The sequence below is a fragment of the Oxyura jamaicensis genome, chromosome 4, assembly GCF_011077185.1.
Source record: "Oxyura jamaicensis isolate SHBP4307 breed ruddy duck chromosome 4, BPBGC_Ojam_1.0, whole genome shotgun sequence".
Classification (NCBI taxonomy): Eukaryota; Metazoa; Chordata; class Aves; order Anseriformes; family Anatidae; genus Oxyura; species Oxyura jamaicensis.
The window spans coordinates 72,798,541-72,812,181 of NC_048896.1; the positions used below are offsets into that span (position 1 = coordinate 72,798,541).

A 13,641-nucleotide genomic window follows, 5' to 3' on the forward strand; every position below is an offset into this window, starting at 1 on the left:
AGCGAGAATGAGCACTGCAGATCTAGTGCGATCAATGTTGCTGTCTCCTTTCAGTTTTACCTCTTTGAATGTTCTCATATTTGCCTCACTTCTTTCAACTTCACGCAGAATTTTCTTTTCCTTCGGAAGTGCTGTTACTCCAGTTCTGCTGGAACTAATCAGATGTCATCTCCTGTTTATTTTGAACAATGCTGAAAAATTCTTTGAAAAAGTCTTCTCTTTAATCCAACCTTGAAAATTGTTCCTATTTCCAGAGAGTATGTCATTGCTCGTTTTTTTTGTGCCTTTGAAAAATCATCTTCCCTCTCCTACCTGTTTAAGACAGTTCAACTTTCGACATTTTATTTTCTGTTTTCTTACTTCCAAAGCTGCACACCGTCATCAATACACTTCTAGAAATACTGTGCTTATGAATGCTGGGGCAGGTATCCAAGCCTGGAAAACGTACAGGTTGCACAATAAAAGCAGCTGTTTGTGTCCTCACAGTCTCAGCAACAAAGGTTGAACTGAGCCAGAAAAAAATGATGTTTAAAGTCCAGAGGGCTTTCCAGTCAGACTGTAGGAATCTCAAAGTAGGTCAGGCTGGCTGATGGTGTCACTTTAAGCCTTGCTGTGAGATGGTTTTTAAAAGAACTTGGGAAAGTCATTTTCCACTCTTTACACTCCTTTGAGTCGAACTGAAAGGACAGGGCTGTCATTTGAGATAGAAGTGGAACGTCTCAAAGATAATCCTATGAGCAGGGTGACTGCTTGTATGCTAAAAACCACTCCTGTGATTCAGAAAAAAAAGGTGAAAATCTGTATTTGTCACTCAAAATGCTGTGGGGTCTCAGACTCATTGAAGTTGTTATGCATCCTGACCAGTGGGAGACACTGGAAACATCATTAAAAAACAGCTCATCTTGTGATGGCTGTAATTTTGTATTGTCTGCTTACGGCACATTTTAGAGAAAGATCTTAATGGCTTCAATGGATGATCCAAGCAACATGAAATAAATGGGAGAGACAGTTCTTTTGTTTAGCTGTCTGAGGCAGTGGATGCAGGAGTGTAGGAGCAAATCATAGGGAAGAGATGTTTACACATGAACAGACTACACCCTGAAAAGCAGCAAACAAATTACAGCTTGCTTTGTTTGCCAAAAAAAATGCAAATACCTTTAATATATAAATACAGTAAGTGACCTGTCTCAGTTTACTTCACTGATGACCTATGACAGTGGATTATCTGTGAGTCTGTAGGTGTGCAGACACTGCTTTAAGTTTCACCTTGACACATTTCTCAGCTTTATGTGCTCAAAAACTTGCCTCAGCCAAAGTTCTCTTCTCTGCATACAAAAAGGTACTCAAAAGTGAGAGAAATGTTATGAAAAAGATGACAGGTAATTTCACAATTGAAGTTTTTTTTTTTTTTTTTTAAATAAGAACCTAAAACCCAGTAGTTTGACAAATGCCAGAGCACACTCAGTGCACTGACCTGGAAAATGGTGGTCATGAAAGAAGGAACAGTCACTCTCCCTTTAAAAGTTTAAGGCTTGCATCTGTCTTTGTCAGACTCAATACAATCACTCATTCCAAATGTAAATCACAAAATCAGGAAGGCTTCACTGAGTACATCTTCCCGTCACATTACTCTCATAACATTATTTTTTAGCACACTGTCCCAGTTCAATATCTGAAATTATTTATTTGACTGATGGAAAAATACAAACCAGCGTAAACCAAATATTTTGGTTACATCTACACAAGTACCTTTCTACTGAAATATTATTTACCTAAAATTGATTTAAAGATTTCGCATTCAGTTTTCCTGGGATAAATCTGAGATCAGATGGAGTATCCCTATGCTCCTATTTGCCCGTTTCTCTTCCTACATTGTATGGATGTGAATACTCAATTCTACATGTTATTTTTTATAACTTCTTTTACTTTAAACAAGGTACTTTATTCAATACATACATAATTTAAGCGAGACAGACCTCTCCTAAGGAATATGTCAGACAAGCAATCTTTGTCTTAAGAATGTCCCTCCATGATTTCAAACACGATCCCCTGAGGCTTCTAATACTGCATTGTTCAGCCTCTGCTAAAAAGCACCATTATTAGTTATCACATTTTTCTGACAGGTTTAACACTATATAATCTGCACCGCATTTCAGAGGAAAAAAAAATCCTTAAGAAAAAAGTAACTAAAATCATTTATGTCAGAAAACATGAACTTGGCATAGGAACAATATAAAAGAGCTATTGCTATGTTCTTTGGATGGTTCCCTGGGCAGTAATACCACACGTACAGGTACCTGATGTAGAGCTCTATTCCAATGTGGGCAGAAAGGCTTCTTGACAACAAGTTATGATCAAATTAAAGCAAAAATAACTCCAACATGTAATGATTGGTAGTCGTAAGCACTAGACTTTCTTATCAGTCTTTGTCTGAAAAACAAACAAGGTTTTAACCACATATATTATTCTGCTTGCCAGTGTAGAACAACAGAAAGAAAGCTTTAAACAAACAGGACTTTTTACAAGCCACTCAATGTTTAAACTGGTGTCCAGATCCAGAACTGAAAACTGCTCATGGCCAAGTACATGGAGAAAGCACATGGTCTTCAGAAATCCACACTAAGAAGTTGTTCTTCTGGGCCAAGTGTATGTAGAGGAATAACCCCTGGTCCAACAGGTCTCGTGCATGTGCACATCTCTTCCAGTAGCCAGAAAGGACTACTACAGAAGAGTACATTTATTCCCAAAGTCTAGAAGCACTAGGTAAGAAAAAATCTTTCATTTGAAAACACGCTTTCAGAAATAAAGCCATTTCAGATGGAAGTGGCACAGATATAATGCCTAGTGGGGGCTGCTCCTACCTTTCAGCTAGCGAGTCTGCTTGCCAGTTACAATTTCTAGTGTTCCTTTTTTTACCATGTTGTAGTACTGTTAGCTGTTCAGTATGACATAAATACCAATGAATGCCAAGCTTTCTTTGCCTTTTCAGCTGCCAAGGGGCTTGCTTATTTTGGTTCCCAGTACTTTTATTAAACGTTCTGTGCAAGTGGATTTGAAGACTGTACCCTTTCTACTTGCCCAGAAAGAAATCTCTGATTTCTAAAATTACAGGGTGGCAGAAAATACATTTTGAATAACAAACTGTAGTGCAGGGATAATGAAAATTTCACCTTCAAATATCAAAAGATGGAAAAGTCACCATGCATGTGACTGCAGAACAGGAATCACAAAAGCAGAAGATACAGACAGACCTTTCTGTCACTGCTTTTGGACCCACAGAAGTTACCACATGCAAAGCAGATACATGGTTTTTCATTTCTAGCAGACAGGAAAGTATTTCCTTGTGCTCTATTCCATTATTTTTACAATGTATGAACTCTGCTTCTATGATTAATCATATTCAGATGTAAGCTACGATTAAAAACATTTAAATGCAATTTGTGAGTGTATCAAGAGGAAAAAAAATACAAAATAGCTGTGAGAAATGTAATAAACAATGAAAATCGAGAACAGGCTACATAAACTATGGGAAAGTTTTCCCTGTCTTCAAAATAAACTAGGCTAAACAGACTCTGAGATTCACAGCTCAGGATTTTAAACTAAGGGGACGGACAAATTATCACGGTTGTTAGTGTTGTTCTGAAATGTCATTCCTGCTGCTCAGTTATATTTCGTCTAGCCACTGCTTCAGAGAAAAGGCGATTGTTCTGACACATGACCTCCCCACCCGAAGCAACTGTCTCTTCACAACTTCATTTTTCATGCCCAAAACTGTATTTCTGATTTGTTGGTGTGATTAACTCCATTTGATAAAAAAGTTCAAAATGTTTCAACACCAATTTAAAACCCAAAGGGTTTCTGGTTACACATCTGAGATGAGATTGTTTTGGGGGTGTTTCATGAACAAACAAAAGAAGTTTTCTGTTCTTTGCATGTTTGAAAAATTGCTTTGCCTGCAATGTTGTTCAGCCAGTTGGAATTAAGAGATAGACATAAATGAATATGAAATTATGGGTCATCAATTATAGAGCTTAACCCGTACTCTAACTGGCTCAGACAATTTGTTTTCAGGATAACTCTGTATGCATAGCCTCCAGAATTTTACTTCAGCAAAGTTAACGCCTGTTACCGTACCACTCCTTGAACACAAAATGTTACATAAGTGGTACTGATTTTTACAAGGTTATTATTTACTGCTGTAAATAATATTTAATGACCACAACACCATGATAATTTGTTCTTGTTGGCTAAAATTAAATACTGAAACCAACTTTTGAACTATACATTTGTAACTGGTAGTTAGGAAGCAAAGAATAAAAATGGTCATTTGGGCTGAAATGTTTAAAAAAAGCTTTACATTCTAATTTGCTTCACCCTGTCTACAACTGAACGGGTAAACATTTAGAAACTGTATTTGTGTCACTACTAACATCAATAAACTATTGATTCCGTTTAAATTAATGCAAAGGATATACTCTAACGGAAAAGAAATTACTTTTCTAAATACTTCTGAAGTCAAAAAGTCTGAAAGAGTATTAAAAAGTTGCTCAATATTGTATGTGCAAAACCGCGTTTAGTGTCTTCAAAGGACTCTAAGTGGCCAGACGTCTTTCATGCCATCTCTTCTATCTGCATACATTAAAGGGATTAGGTCTGTGGTTTCTGTTAAGCCCAGTGGCCACAACTGCTGGGAAACTGTCACTCTTGTGCTTTCAGACAACTGGTCTTGATATGTGAAATTTGCAGAACTGGAAGCAGTAGCTGGAAAGCATCCTGGATATAAGTAGTACTGTTGCAACCCTAATGGGGAGAGAAAACACATACTTTATCAGTATAGCTGTCATGCATTTCAGAATTTGCATTGTACTTTTTTAACAAACACTGCCTTTTTTAGATCTGCATCATGCTATATTAGCATATGTATACACACAAGATTTTACAATCTGTAGATAACAAAATGCATTACAAGAGTTTGCAGAGAATAAGCATGGCCTATATAAAAATCTGATTTCCCCTCACTAAGGACTCTTGGAGAGTTTTGTTTGTAATGTGAGTAGAATAAAATGCCACTGTTCAGAAGTAGGTTTGACTCTTGTAATGCAGATCAGCTAGGCTTCCCATCAACAGAACTAATTTTGAATGTGGTGTAGGAGGAAGTGTCACTGAAATTAACAGTTTGAATTATTATAAGAGTTTAAAAACATTGTACTATTTATGGAATTTCTAATACTCTGTGAACCTCAGCTGCATGTATTTGTTTACAAATCATGAGGTTTAAGAATGACAGAACAGCTTATTCCACAATTCTGGACGTTCCCAGATACTGCAATTCCATGCAAAGATGTGTCGACTGCAATAGCAAATTTACCCCATAACAACAGGAACTATATAGCAATCCTTGTTACAGCTCTATTCAACTTTCCATTATTTTTCTTAAAGCTGCTGTTAATCTAGTGCCAAAAAATGCTTATTTTAAAGTACCCTTTCCTTCATTTTTAAGGGACCATGGCTGCTAGATACAGAATGACAATCTGCAGTCACTACTATATGCATATGTCTGTTTAAAGATGTGATCTCATCAGCTGAGTTAAAAGGATTAATGCTGCAGATAGTACACATTGAGTACACATAGTACTTCATGAACATACTACTTCCTCTTGACCTCTTTTCTCCTCAGTAAAACAGGCACGTTTTGCTTATTATGCTTTTCTGATGAAAAATAGATGTTTAATAGAAGAAATCACTCATGAACATTTTGATGTTGACGCATGGTTATCCCATGTGCTGACCAAGCCAGCAGCTAGAGTGTGAATCGTTGTTGAAATCTAAATGCCTGTGGACAGGAAACATCGCAGCATTCCTGCAACCCGAACTTTAAAGGAAAACGTAGGCTGAAACTATCTGTGTGTAAGAAATACTTGTAAGATCTGGTAACGCAACAGTAAGAATAGACTTAGCCTGGGCAACTTGTGCATAGGTTAAAAAAGGGCTAAGCAGCACATCGCTAAGTGCCTGTTGTGCTCTGACCAATGCAGCAGCAGCACGTAAGAGCTGGCCAGTCTCACTTCAGTCACGGTTGGTAAGAATCCTCTGTAAATGCAGTATCGCTGCTAGAGTATTTGTGGGAGAGGCTGAACACAACAAGAGGTTTATGAGCTTGCACTGAACAGCCAGAATGAAATTAGAATTACTTTTCATACAGTTCTTTCTTCAGACATAAATGTGACCATTTCATTTCAAAATCATCTTCCTACAGTATTCCCTAATGTGGAAAAGGTGAAGGCTTACCTCTAACAGCACGCTGTTGATGAGGGGGTTGAGAACTTCTGCCTTCATACTGCTCTGTAAACCAGAAAATAGAATGAAATGCCAGGACAAGAGAGACATTTAACAGAAATATATTGGCATCTGAGCCGTGGTTTTATGAATTTTAGACAGGCCTTGTTTCACCTTGATTCTTATTCAGACTGTTTATCACAGTATTCCTTATAACTCCATCCACATTTCATGCACGCTTCACTAGACCCCATGTATTTCTATCACTGAGTACAATGAACTAAGGCAGACCAAGGGTTTTACTTTTTCATTAATTCATGTACCACAGAGTTTCAAGTGGCTTGGTTTCTTATGGATATGAACTTGATGTGATTACATTGGCTGCCCATTTGTCTGCCAGTGCCCTTTTCATCCCCCTCAAAGTTTTTTAACCCCTGGCTGATTTCCAAAGAAGCAAGGAGAAATACACATCGGAAAGATAAATGATGTTCGTAGAAGTTTCAGGAAAAGGCAGATGTAAAAGGCCCAGATTAGCTTCCCTTCAGAAGGAAAAACATGTGAAACAGATCTTCAGCTGGAGGCAGTGTACATTGAGCTAGACAATACAGGCTGACCAGTGAATCTATGTGCAACTAGCTCAGCAAGCACAGCATTTTTCTCAGCCACCAGACAGGAATAAAGATGGGCACAATGAGTAGTGACGTTACTAGAGGCTAAAGAAATCAAAGCCCTAGAGCACAGATTCATCAACTCTTCTGCTTTTTAAAATGGCAAATGTTCATTTTTTTTTCTTCTCACTATTCTTTGTATTGTGTTTTTTAGAACAATATTAACCTCCAGCAAGAGTTGCTTTCTTCTAATACTGAATGATGGACTTCTTTAGAACAAAGGGAATACAATACCCCTTAATTTAACTGAAGGATGTCCCCTTAGAACCTTGTAGCTTTCACATTACGGATTTAGAGAAACACGATTCATCCGAATCTTAGCTCAGAGATGGCAGAACAAAGGGAAGATGGTTAGAAAAAAGAAGTGCAGTTTTCTTGACAGTAACTAGAAAATCCATTACAGCATGTTCTGTTCATTGTCAATAAAGTCCAGAAACAGACAGAGAGCAGTATCAAATACTACGGACTGTATATCAATAAGTTTAAGTTTGAAAGAACCTTGCATAGTGCACAAAGCTGTTATTTCTTCTGTATTACTGCTCACTCTTAGAAACGCTGCCAACGTTATAGACGATGGGCAGAGCCAGCACTGCAACTAACATCTGAATTACACAGATGCACCTAATAGGGATAGCAGTGTGTTTAAAAAATAGTATTTTCTGTTCTACACTATTTCTGTTTCACATGAGTCAATGCACTTTGCAAGATACTAGAAAATATTTGTGAAACCAAGTGCTGCTGGCAGCTTAAAGAGGAAATTGAACCAGTAGAACATGTAGAAAGAAGCAGATTTGTAGACTCGTGTGTGATTAGTGCTCCTTGCTAACCTGCCTGATCATGTGAGCAGAAGTCCCACACTTCTTCCTAAAGCTTACAGGGATAGGACAGCACATAAAAGACGACCAGAAAGCCCAACTCAAACTTTCTTCAAGAGAGGATGTTGGCTGTGAGAAGTGTACTTATGCTCCATTTCCACTGTGCCCACACAAATGTTCACAAGAACAGTCTGGTCCAAAAATCTGAGTACAGAGTTTATAAGACCAAAACCTAGTGCAATGCTTATGAAAGCCTTAGCTTTCCTTTTCTTGAGTTGTGCCAGCTTAATATTTCATGTGCAATTTACTTTTATGTGTCTGTGCATGTATTTATTGCAAGTGTCACATAAAAATATGCTAAAACACAATCCCAAATTGCAAAATAAGCAGATTCTTCCAGAGTAATGTGAAGAAATGTAAATTATTCAGAATAAAAGCAATCCAATAAGCCATCTTCTCTACAAATAACTCTTAAAAAATTCTTCAGAGAGATGCTGGAAGAGCTCATGGGAGAACTGAAGAAATTTCCTTTGATGTACATTCACCCTCTACTGGAGTAATCAGGAGAGCCAGAACTCTTTTTTGACATTTATGAATAATTTCAGCAACAGCACAATTTTTGCCTCTGGATCCTGCCAGAATATTCAGATGTCAGTAATTCTTGAAACTCTTTCTGCACTACAAGCCTTGAAAAGGCCTTCATTGCTCACCTACACAGTGTCTCCCCATTTGTCTTCAGATTAATGTCCTCAGGCTAGTGAAAGGAAAGGGAACAGGAAAGGGAAATAAATCACATTTTTGGCGAAGATGTTCACAGATCAGTGGATGTTCCCAAATGGCCCATCTTGGGATATAAAACTGTTTTTTTTTAAGATGGAAGACCAAAGATATTTTCTAATCTCTTAAACCTTTTGCAAACACAATGGTCCTGGGCCAGCAGATTTAGCAAAGGCTAAGAAGACAGCTCATGAAACCATCTTAAGGTGCTGGAATTATTATCTGTTAATGACTTTGTAACAAATGTATTCAAAAGGGATAGGCTAAGTAGAAGAAAATGTCACAAGCTAGTGGGACTTCAAATGTGGGACTATTTCAGTGAGAGTAAATAAATGCTGAGTGGTGATGAGGAAAAATGGGAGAATGGTGTCTAGAAAGACAGATTTTAGAAGGCTGGGGACAAATTACATTCAATCAGGACTCATAGACTTTTTCTACAATAGGGAATCTGCTGTGAGAATGCTCTGTGTTCTTGATCTGAAGGAAGAAGTGCCCTCTTTGCTGGTATCGCATATAAAGCCACAGGATTTGGATAATAATTTCTGTTTTAAGAAATGAACTATGTTAGTGAAAGCCCAAATGGTACAGAAAATGCTGTCATCTTACCCCAGCTGCTGTTAAAGAATCAGAAAACTTCTTTGATAAAGATGAAACTTCATTGCACATGGCACTTGTAACACTGGTTTAAAAAAAAGAGAGACAAATATAAAATTACACCCTCGTCCTGGTAGTGGGTAAAAACCCAGGCACCAACTTCATCTTGGAAGCCAACAATGTTCTTAAGGCAACTTTGCTTCTAGTAATACTAAAAATATCTCGGGGTAAATTTTACTCCTGGTATAAGTTTTATATTCCCCCATGGAAAAATCCAGTCCTGACTACAGCAACAAAATGATGTCATGCTAACTCAAACACTAGTGTTTTTTTGTTTGTTTTGTTTTTTTTTTACGACAACATTTTATGCTAAACCTTTACTTTAATTATTGTTTTTCTGATGATTGCAGCAACACAGTTCATAGAAATGCTGTTAGAAAAAAAAAAAAAAAAACTTTAATGAGAATAATGAGAAGTTTCTTATCTGAGCACAGAAAATATCTATTCTGTACCAAAAGAGGAAGTATCCTTGTGGTTACAGCACAAGCGAACAAGGAGATCTAGTTCTAGATCTTTCACTGTTTTGTTAAATATTCACAAGTACATTGTATTGAACCTCATCCTGCATGGTGCATCATATTTTTGCCCTGATTCTGAGAAACACTTGTTTGTGTTTCTACTTTGTTTCAGACTGAAGGGTTTCCATGGACTTTGCTAGGGTTATGGCCATTCTTAAAGATAAACATTTGCTTACGTGCTTTACTTACTTAGGATTCAACTTCTTACAACATCTTATGGTGAAATCTTTATGAGGTAAGCAAAACCCACTGAAACCAGTAAAACTGATTACTACAGAGAGCTTTATATCTGAATTCTGAAACTCACTGGGTAAACTGGCTTTTTAAATTTATGTATGTTATGTTGTGCATTACTACAAAGTTACCGACAAAAGTGGTCTTTTTAGAACTACAGATTGATTTTTGCATATATTAGGCAGATAAACACCAGATAATGAAACTCTATTGGCAGATAATAAGGATGAATTATGCATTCTCAAGGCAAATTCTGTATATGCTAGTATATTTTTTCCAGAGGTGACGGGCAACACATCCCTAACGAGCATATACATTCACTTGCTAGGTAAGCAACAACTTTCAGCATTTGAACAGGTCAAAACAGATTTTTGTAAACATGTTAGCCACGTCGAAAATTACAGGTAGCCTACCTGACTTGATTACATGAGAAAATATAGCACCAGGACCCCTAAAGCCAATGCTGTTTGTTAATTCATGAACTTACAGTGACTTCATGTGCCAAAAACACAACAGAATTTCATGAGTTTCAAGCAAATGTCAAATGTTCATATATGAAATAGGTATCACTCACTTTGTCAGTACTTTTGCTTGATCTTGAGCTGTTTTTTCTACTTCCTGCCCATGTAGAATTAATTCCGCCACTTTATGAAGCTGTTCAATACAACGAGCCGTTACCTCGGCCAGACTTTCAATGGACAGCATGTAGATTTCCTTAAATTAAAGTAATTAACAGGGAACAATATCAAAAATATTAACAACACAGATAAATATACATGTATATATATAAACTAATTTGTAAAACAGAATTCACCCCGCACTGCCCTCAAACAGAAATATGGACCACATGCACCATAAAGGCATCCTCACAAGTGATACTGGAAAATGAAATACCCACTGATAATAAAATACAGATGTTACGCTGATCCTGGAAAATTAGTAAGAAAAAATCTACTATTTATTTGGATGGGAGCTTTGTCGGACCCACAGATTTTTGAAAATAGAGCTTTTAAGTCTATTCCTAACATATACAAAGATCCTTTAAGTGTATAGTAAGTCATAATTGCTTCCATATGGAGCTAAAAGCAGTGAGTCATTTCTCAGATGAATTTCCAGATTAGTAGTGGATAAAACTCCCAATAAAAAAGTGTTTTTTATCAGTAATGATAAAAAATTCTACCTAGCACTCTGGCAACACGACTTTCACAAGCTGGTGCCTGCTGGAAATTTGCAATCACATAAAAATCTTTAATATGTACCGTGTAACTCCATTTCCTTATTTGGACCTCTTTTTTTGTGTAAGGAACCATGGCAGGTAATTAAAATTAATTCAGAAAAACTTGACAAAGATCCAAACCACATGTAACGTTGCTGTAATTTCACATAAAGTATTCAATAACAATTAACCATATCAACAGGAGGGGTTGTCTAAATGGACAAAATACATTTAGCCTTCGGTGCTATCTTTCATAAGGAGAATTAATACTTGTTAATTGCCTAACAAGTATTTGTTTTGTCTGTTTGTGAGTTGAACTATTCAAGAGTTTAAAGTTGCAGAATTTTTTCATGTATTGTCACTGGGAGAAACAGATGCTAAGGAATGTTGACACATGACCTTCAAAGTCCTATAGGTATTACACCACAGAACTCCTCAGTTCACTGTATGTTGTGTATAAACGTGTACACACAAAAATGTAGATAGGGGAAAAAAAGGGATAAGCAGAGTTCCTAATATTTTGATATTTACTCATGGGAAAAGACTAACAGTAAAAATATTTATATAAGTTAATTTCCTATTGAGTCTACATTGAGTAGTTTTATATTAATTTTTATCAATAACTCCAGGAGTTTAACAAATAAGCACAACATATAATACCAACACATGAAGATAAATAAGTAATATTATCTAACAGTGTATGAAAATTTGCTTAATTAAACTTATTCTCCAAAAGGTATTTTACCTCCACAGTTTTTTTCTTATTTACTTCTGTTTTATCATTGTCAATTTTATCTTCTCCTTTTTCAGTCTTTTCTTCATCAGGTTCTCCAGGTTTTTCATTTAGCTTCTCTTCTATTTCTACTGAGGTGGTAGAACTGGCTTCTTCCAGCCACTCATGAGCTTTCTTCCTAGCCTGCCAAACAAAGAACCCAACCCCAAAGTACAGTTCAAATGGGGAATATAAAATGATATTTCAAAATGTTAATTAATAGTACAATTAATTACTTTCTTTTTTTTATTCAGAAGTTTTAAATATATCATGCCTCTGGGTGGCATTTAGTTAAGTGTATATTAAAGGAACTGTAGGGAGAGGTATTTCTGACTGCATAAAGATGGATCAGCCAGGGATAAATCCTGTCCAGGTATGACGTTCCTCAATTAACATGCCAAGCTGGTGTTAAGACCAAAGTTACAAAGATTTATGAGGTATCACTTAAAGGATTTTACATGGAAATAACATTCCCAAATTAAAAATTAAAAGGGTGGTATAAAGAAAAGCAAAAAATATCGGAGAGGTAAGAGAGTCATCCTAAATGCTTAAAGGAAAACTAATTAGAAAATCACTGTATTCTCACCTGCCTTTCCAGGCATGAAAGTAGATTAAAGTGGAAAATCCTCTAAGTTGTGTATGACTTCAGAGACAACTGTTATGGTTAGTAGGAAATTTATTTTTTCTCTTTTTTAATGTAAAGTTGAATTAAAACATGTTAAAACCTAAGCCTAATCTGGTTATCTGTAGTCTATCTATGCTAGGCAGATAAATATTCATCTGAGCCAAAGATCAGCAGGTTAATCACCTTTAAGGGTGCCTGATAGTAAAAATGTGACTAGCAATGTAATTAGTTTTTGCCATCTAACTTTTAGATGATTAAAGCTAAATGAGATAAATTCAAGACCTCCCTTCTGGCTGAAAAGATCTGGAGAAGTCCCTTAGAAACATGATGCACAAGAAAAAATAATTCCGAATGTGAATGTTGTCACTGTTCTTTACACATAAGACCAGATCTGCTGAGCTCTGTTCTGCTGAGACACCCCTGGTCCAAGACTTTCTAATATGGCCAAGTGTGGTACCTAGACACTGCAACTGTATTGCCTTCCTAATTTCAGCTCTTCTATGAAAACTTTTCTGTATTTATCCTTTTAGTCCCACCCTCTTGTACTTTGTTTTCTGAACTGTCTGGTCTGAGCTAGCTACTGCTCTGTGTCAGACCAGAACAGGCACTAACCTTGTTGAGTTTGTCAGGAGTAGCAGCCACGTGTAATTCAAACAGCAGCTCAGTAAGCATGCTGACAAACTCTTCTCCCATGTCTGCTGCAAGAGAAAACACAACAATTTTTGCTAGGGTGTTAGCGCTATAATATTCACAATCAATATACACAATCAAACACAGTCAAATAGCCAAATAGCTTAGTCAAATAGCTTCCCCAAGCACTCCAGCACTTGAAAACCAGTGACGGTGATGTAAAAGAGGGGGAGATATGTGCTCAAAGAAAAGAAGAGTAAAAGCAATATAGATAACTATACAACTAGATGTCCTAGCTTGACACTTTGACCATTCTTTCCATTTCATTCTAAACTCCACTAAGTTTCACTAAGACAAGAAGGTAAGAAGTTGCATGATCCCTAACTATCTGAGAAAAATACCTGACCTACTAAATAACCAAGGAAGAGATACTAACCTCTTTTTTCATGACAAAGA

The 13,641-nt window shown here is 36.7% G+C and overlaps 1 protein-coding gene across 3 annotated transcripts in view; it reads right to left on the reverse strand.

Annotated features, from left to right (window-relative positions):
* Positions 1–1,664: 1,664 nt before the first annotated feature.
* The window catches only part of FAM114A1 (family with sequence similarity 114 member A1), a 36,922-nt gene continuing 24,945 nt past the window's right edge, over positions 1,665–13,641 (reverse strand). For 2 of the 3 annotated variants that reach the window (XM_035325023.1, XM_035325021.1), the window contains exons 9-14: positions 13,168–13,253; positions 11,904–12,074; positions 10,517–10,656; positions 9,143–9,215; positions 6,289–6,342; positions 1,665–4,800 (exon numbers count right to left, since the gene is read on the reverse strand). In XM_035325023.1, the coding sequence (XP_035180914.1) occupies positions 4,699–4,800; positions 6,289–6,342; positions 9,143–9,215; positions 10,517–10,656; positions 11,904–12,074; positions 13,168–13,253 (626 nt within the window). In that variant the 3' untranslated portion in view covers positions 1,665–4,698. The remainder of the gene's footprint in view (positions 4,801–6,288; positions 6,343–9,142; positions 9,216–10,516; positions 10,657–11,903; positions 12,075–13,167; positions 13,254–13,641) is intronic. The other variant, XM_035325022.1, reaches the window with a different exon arrangement.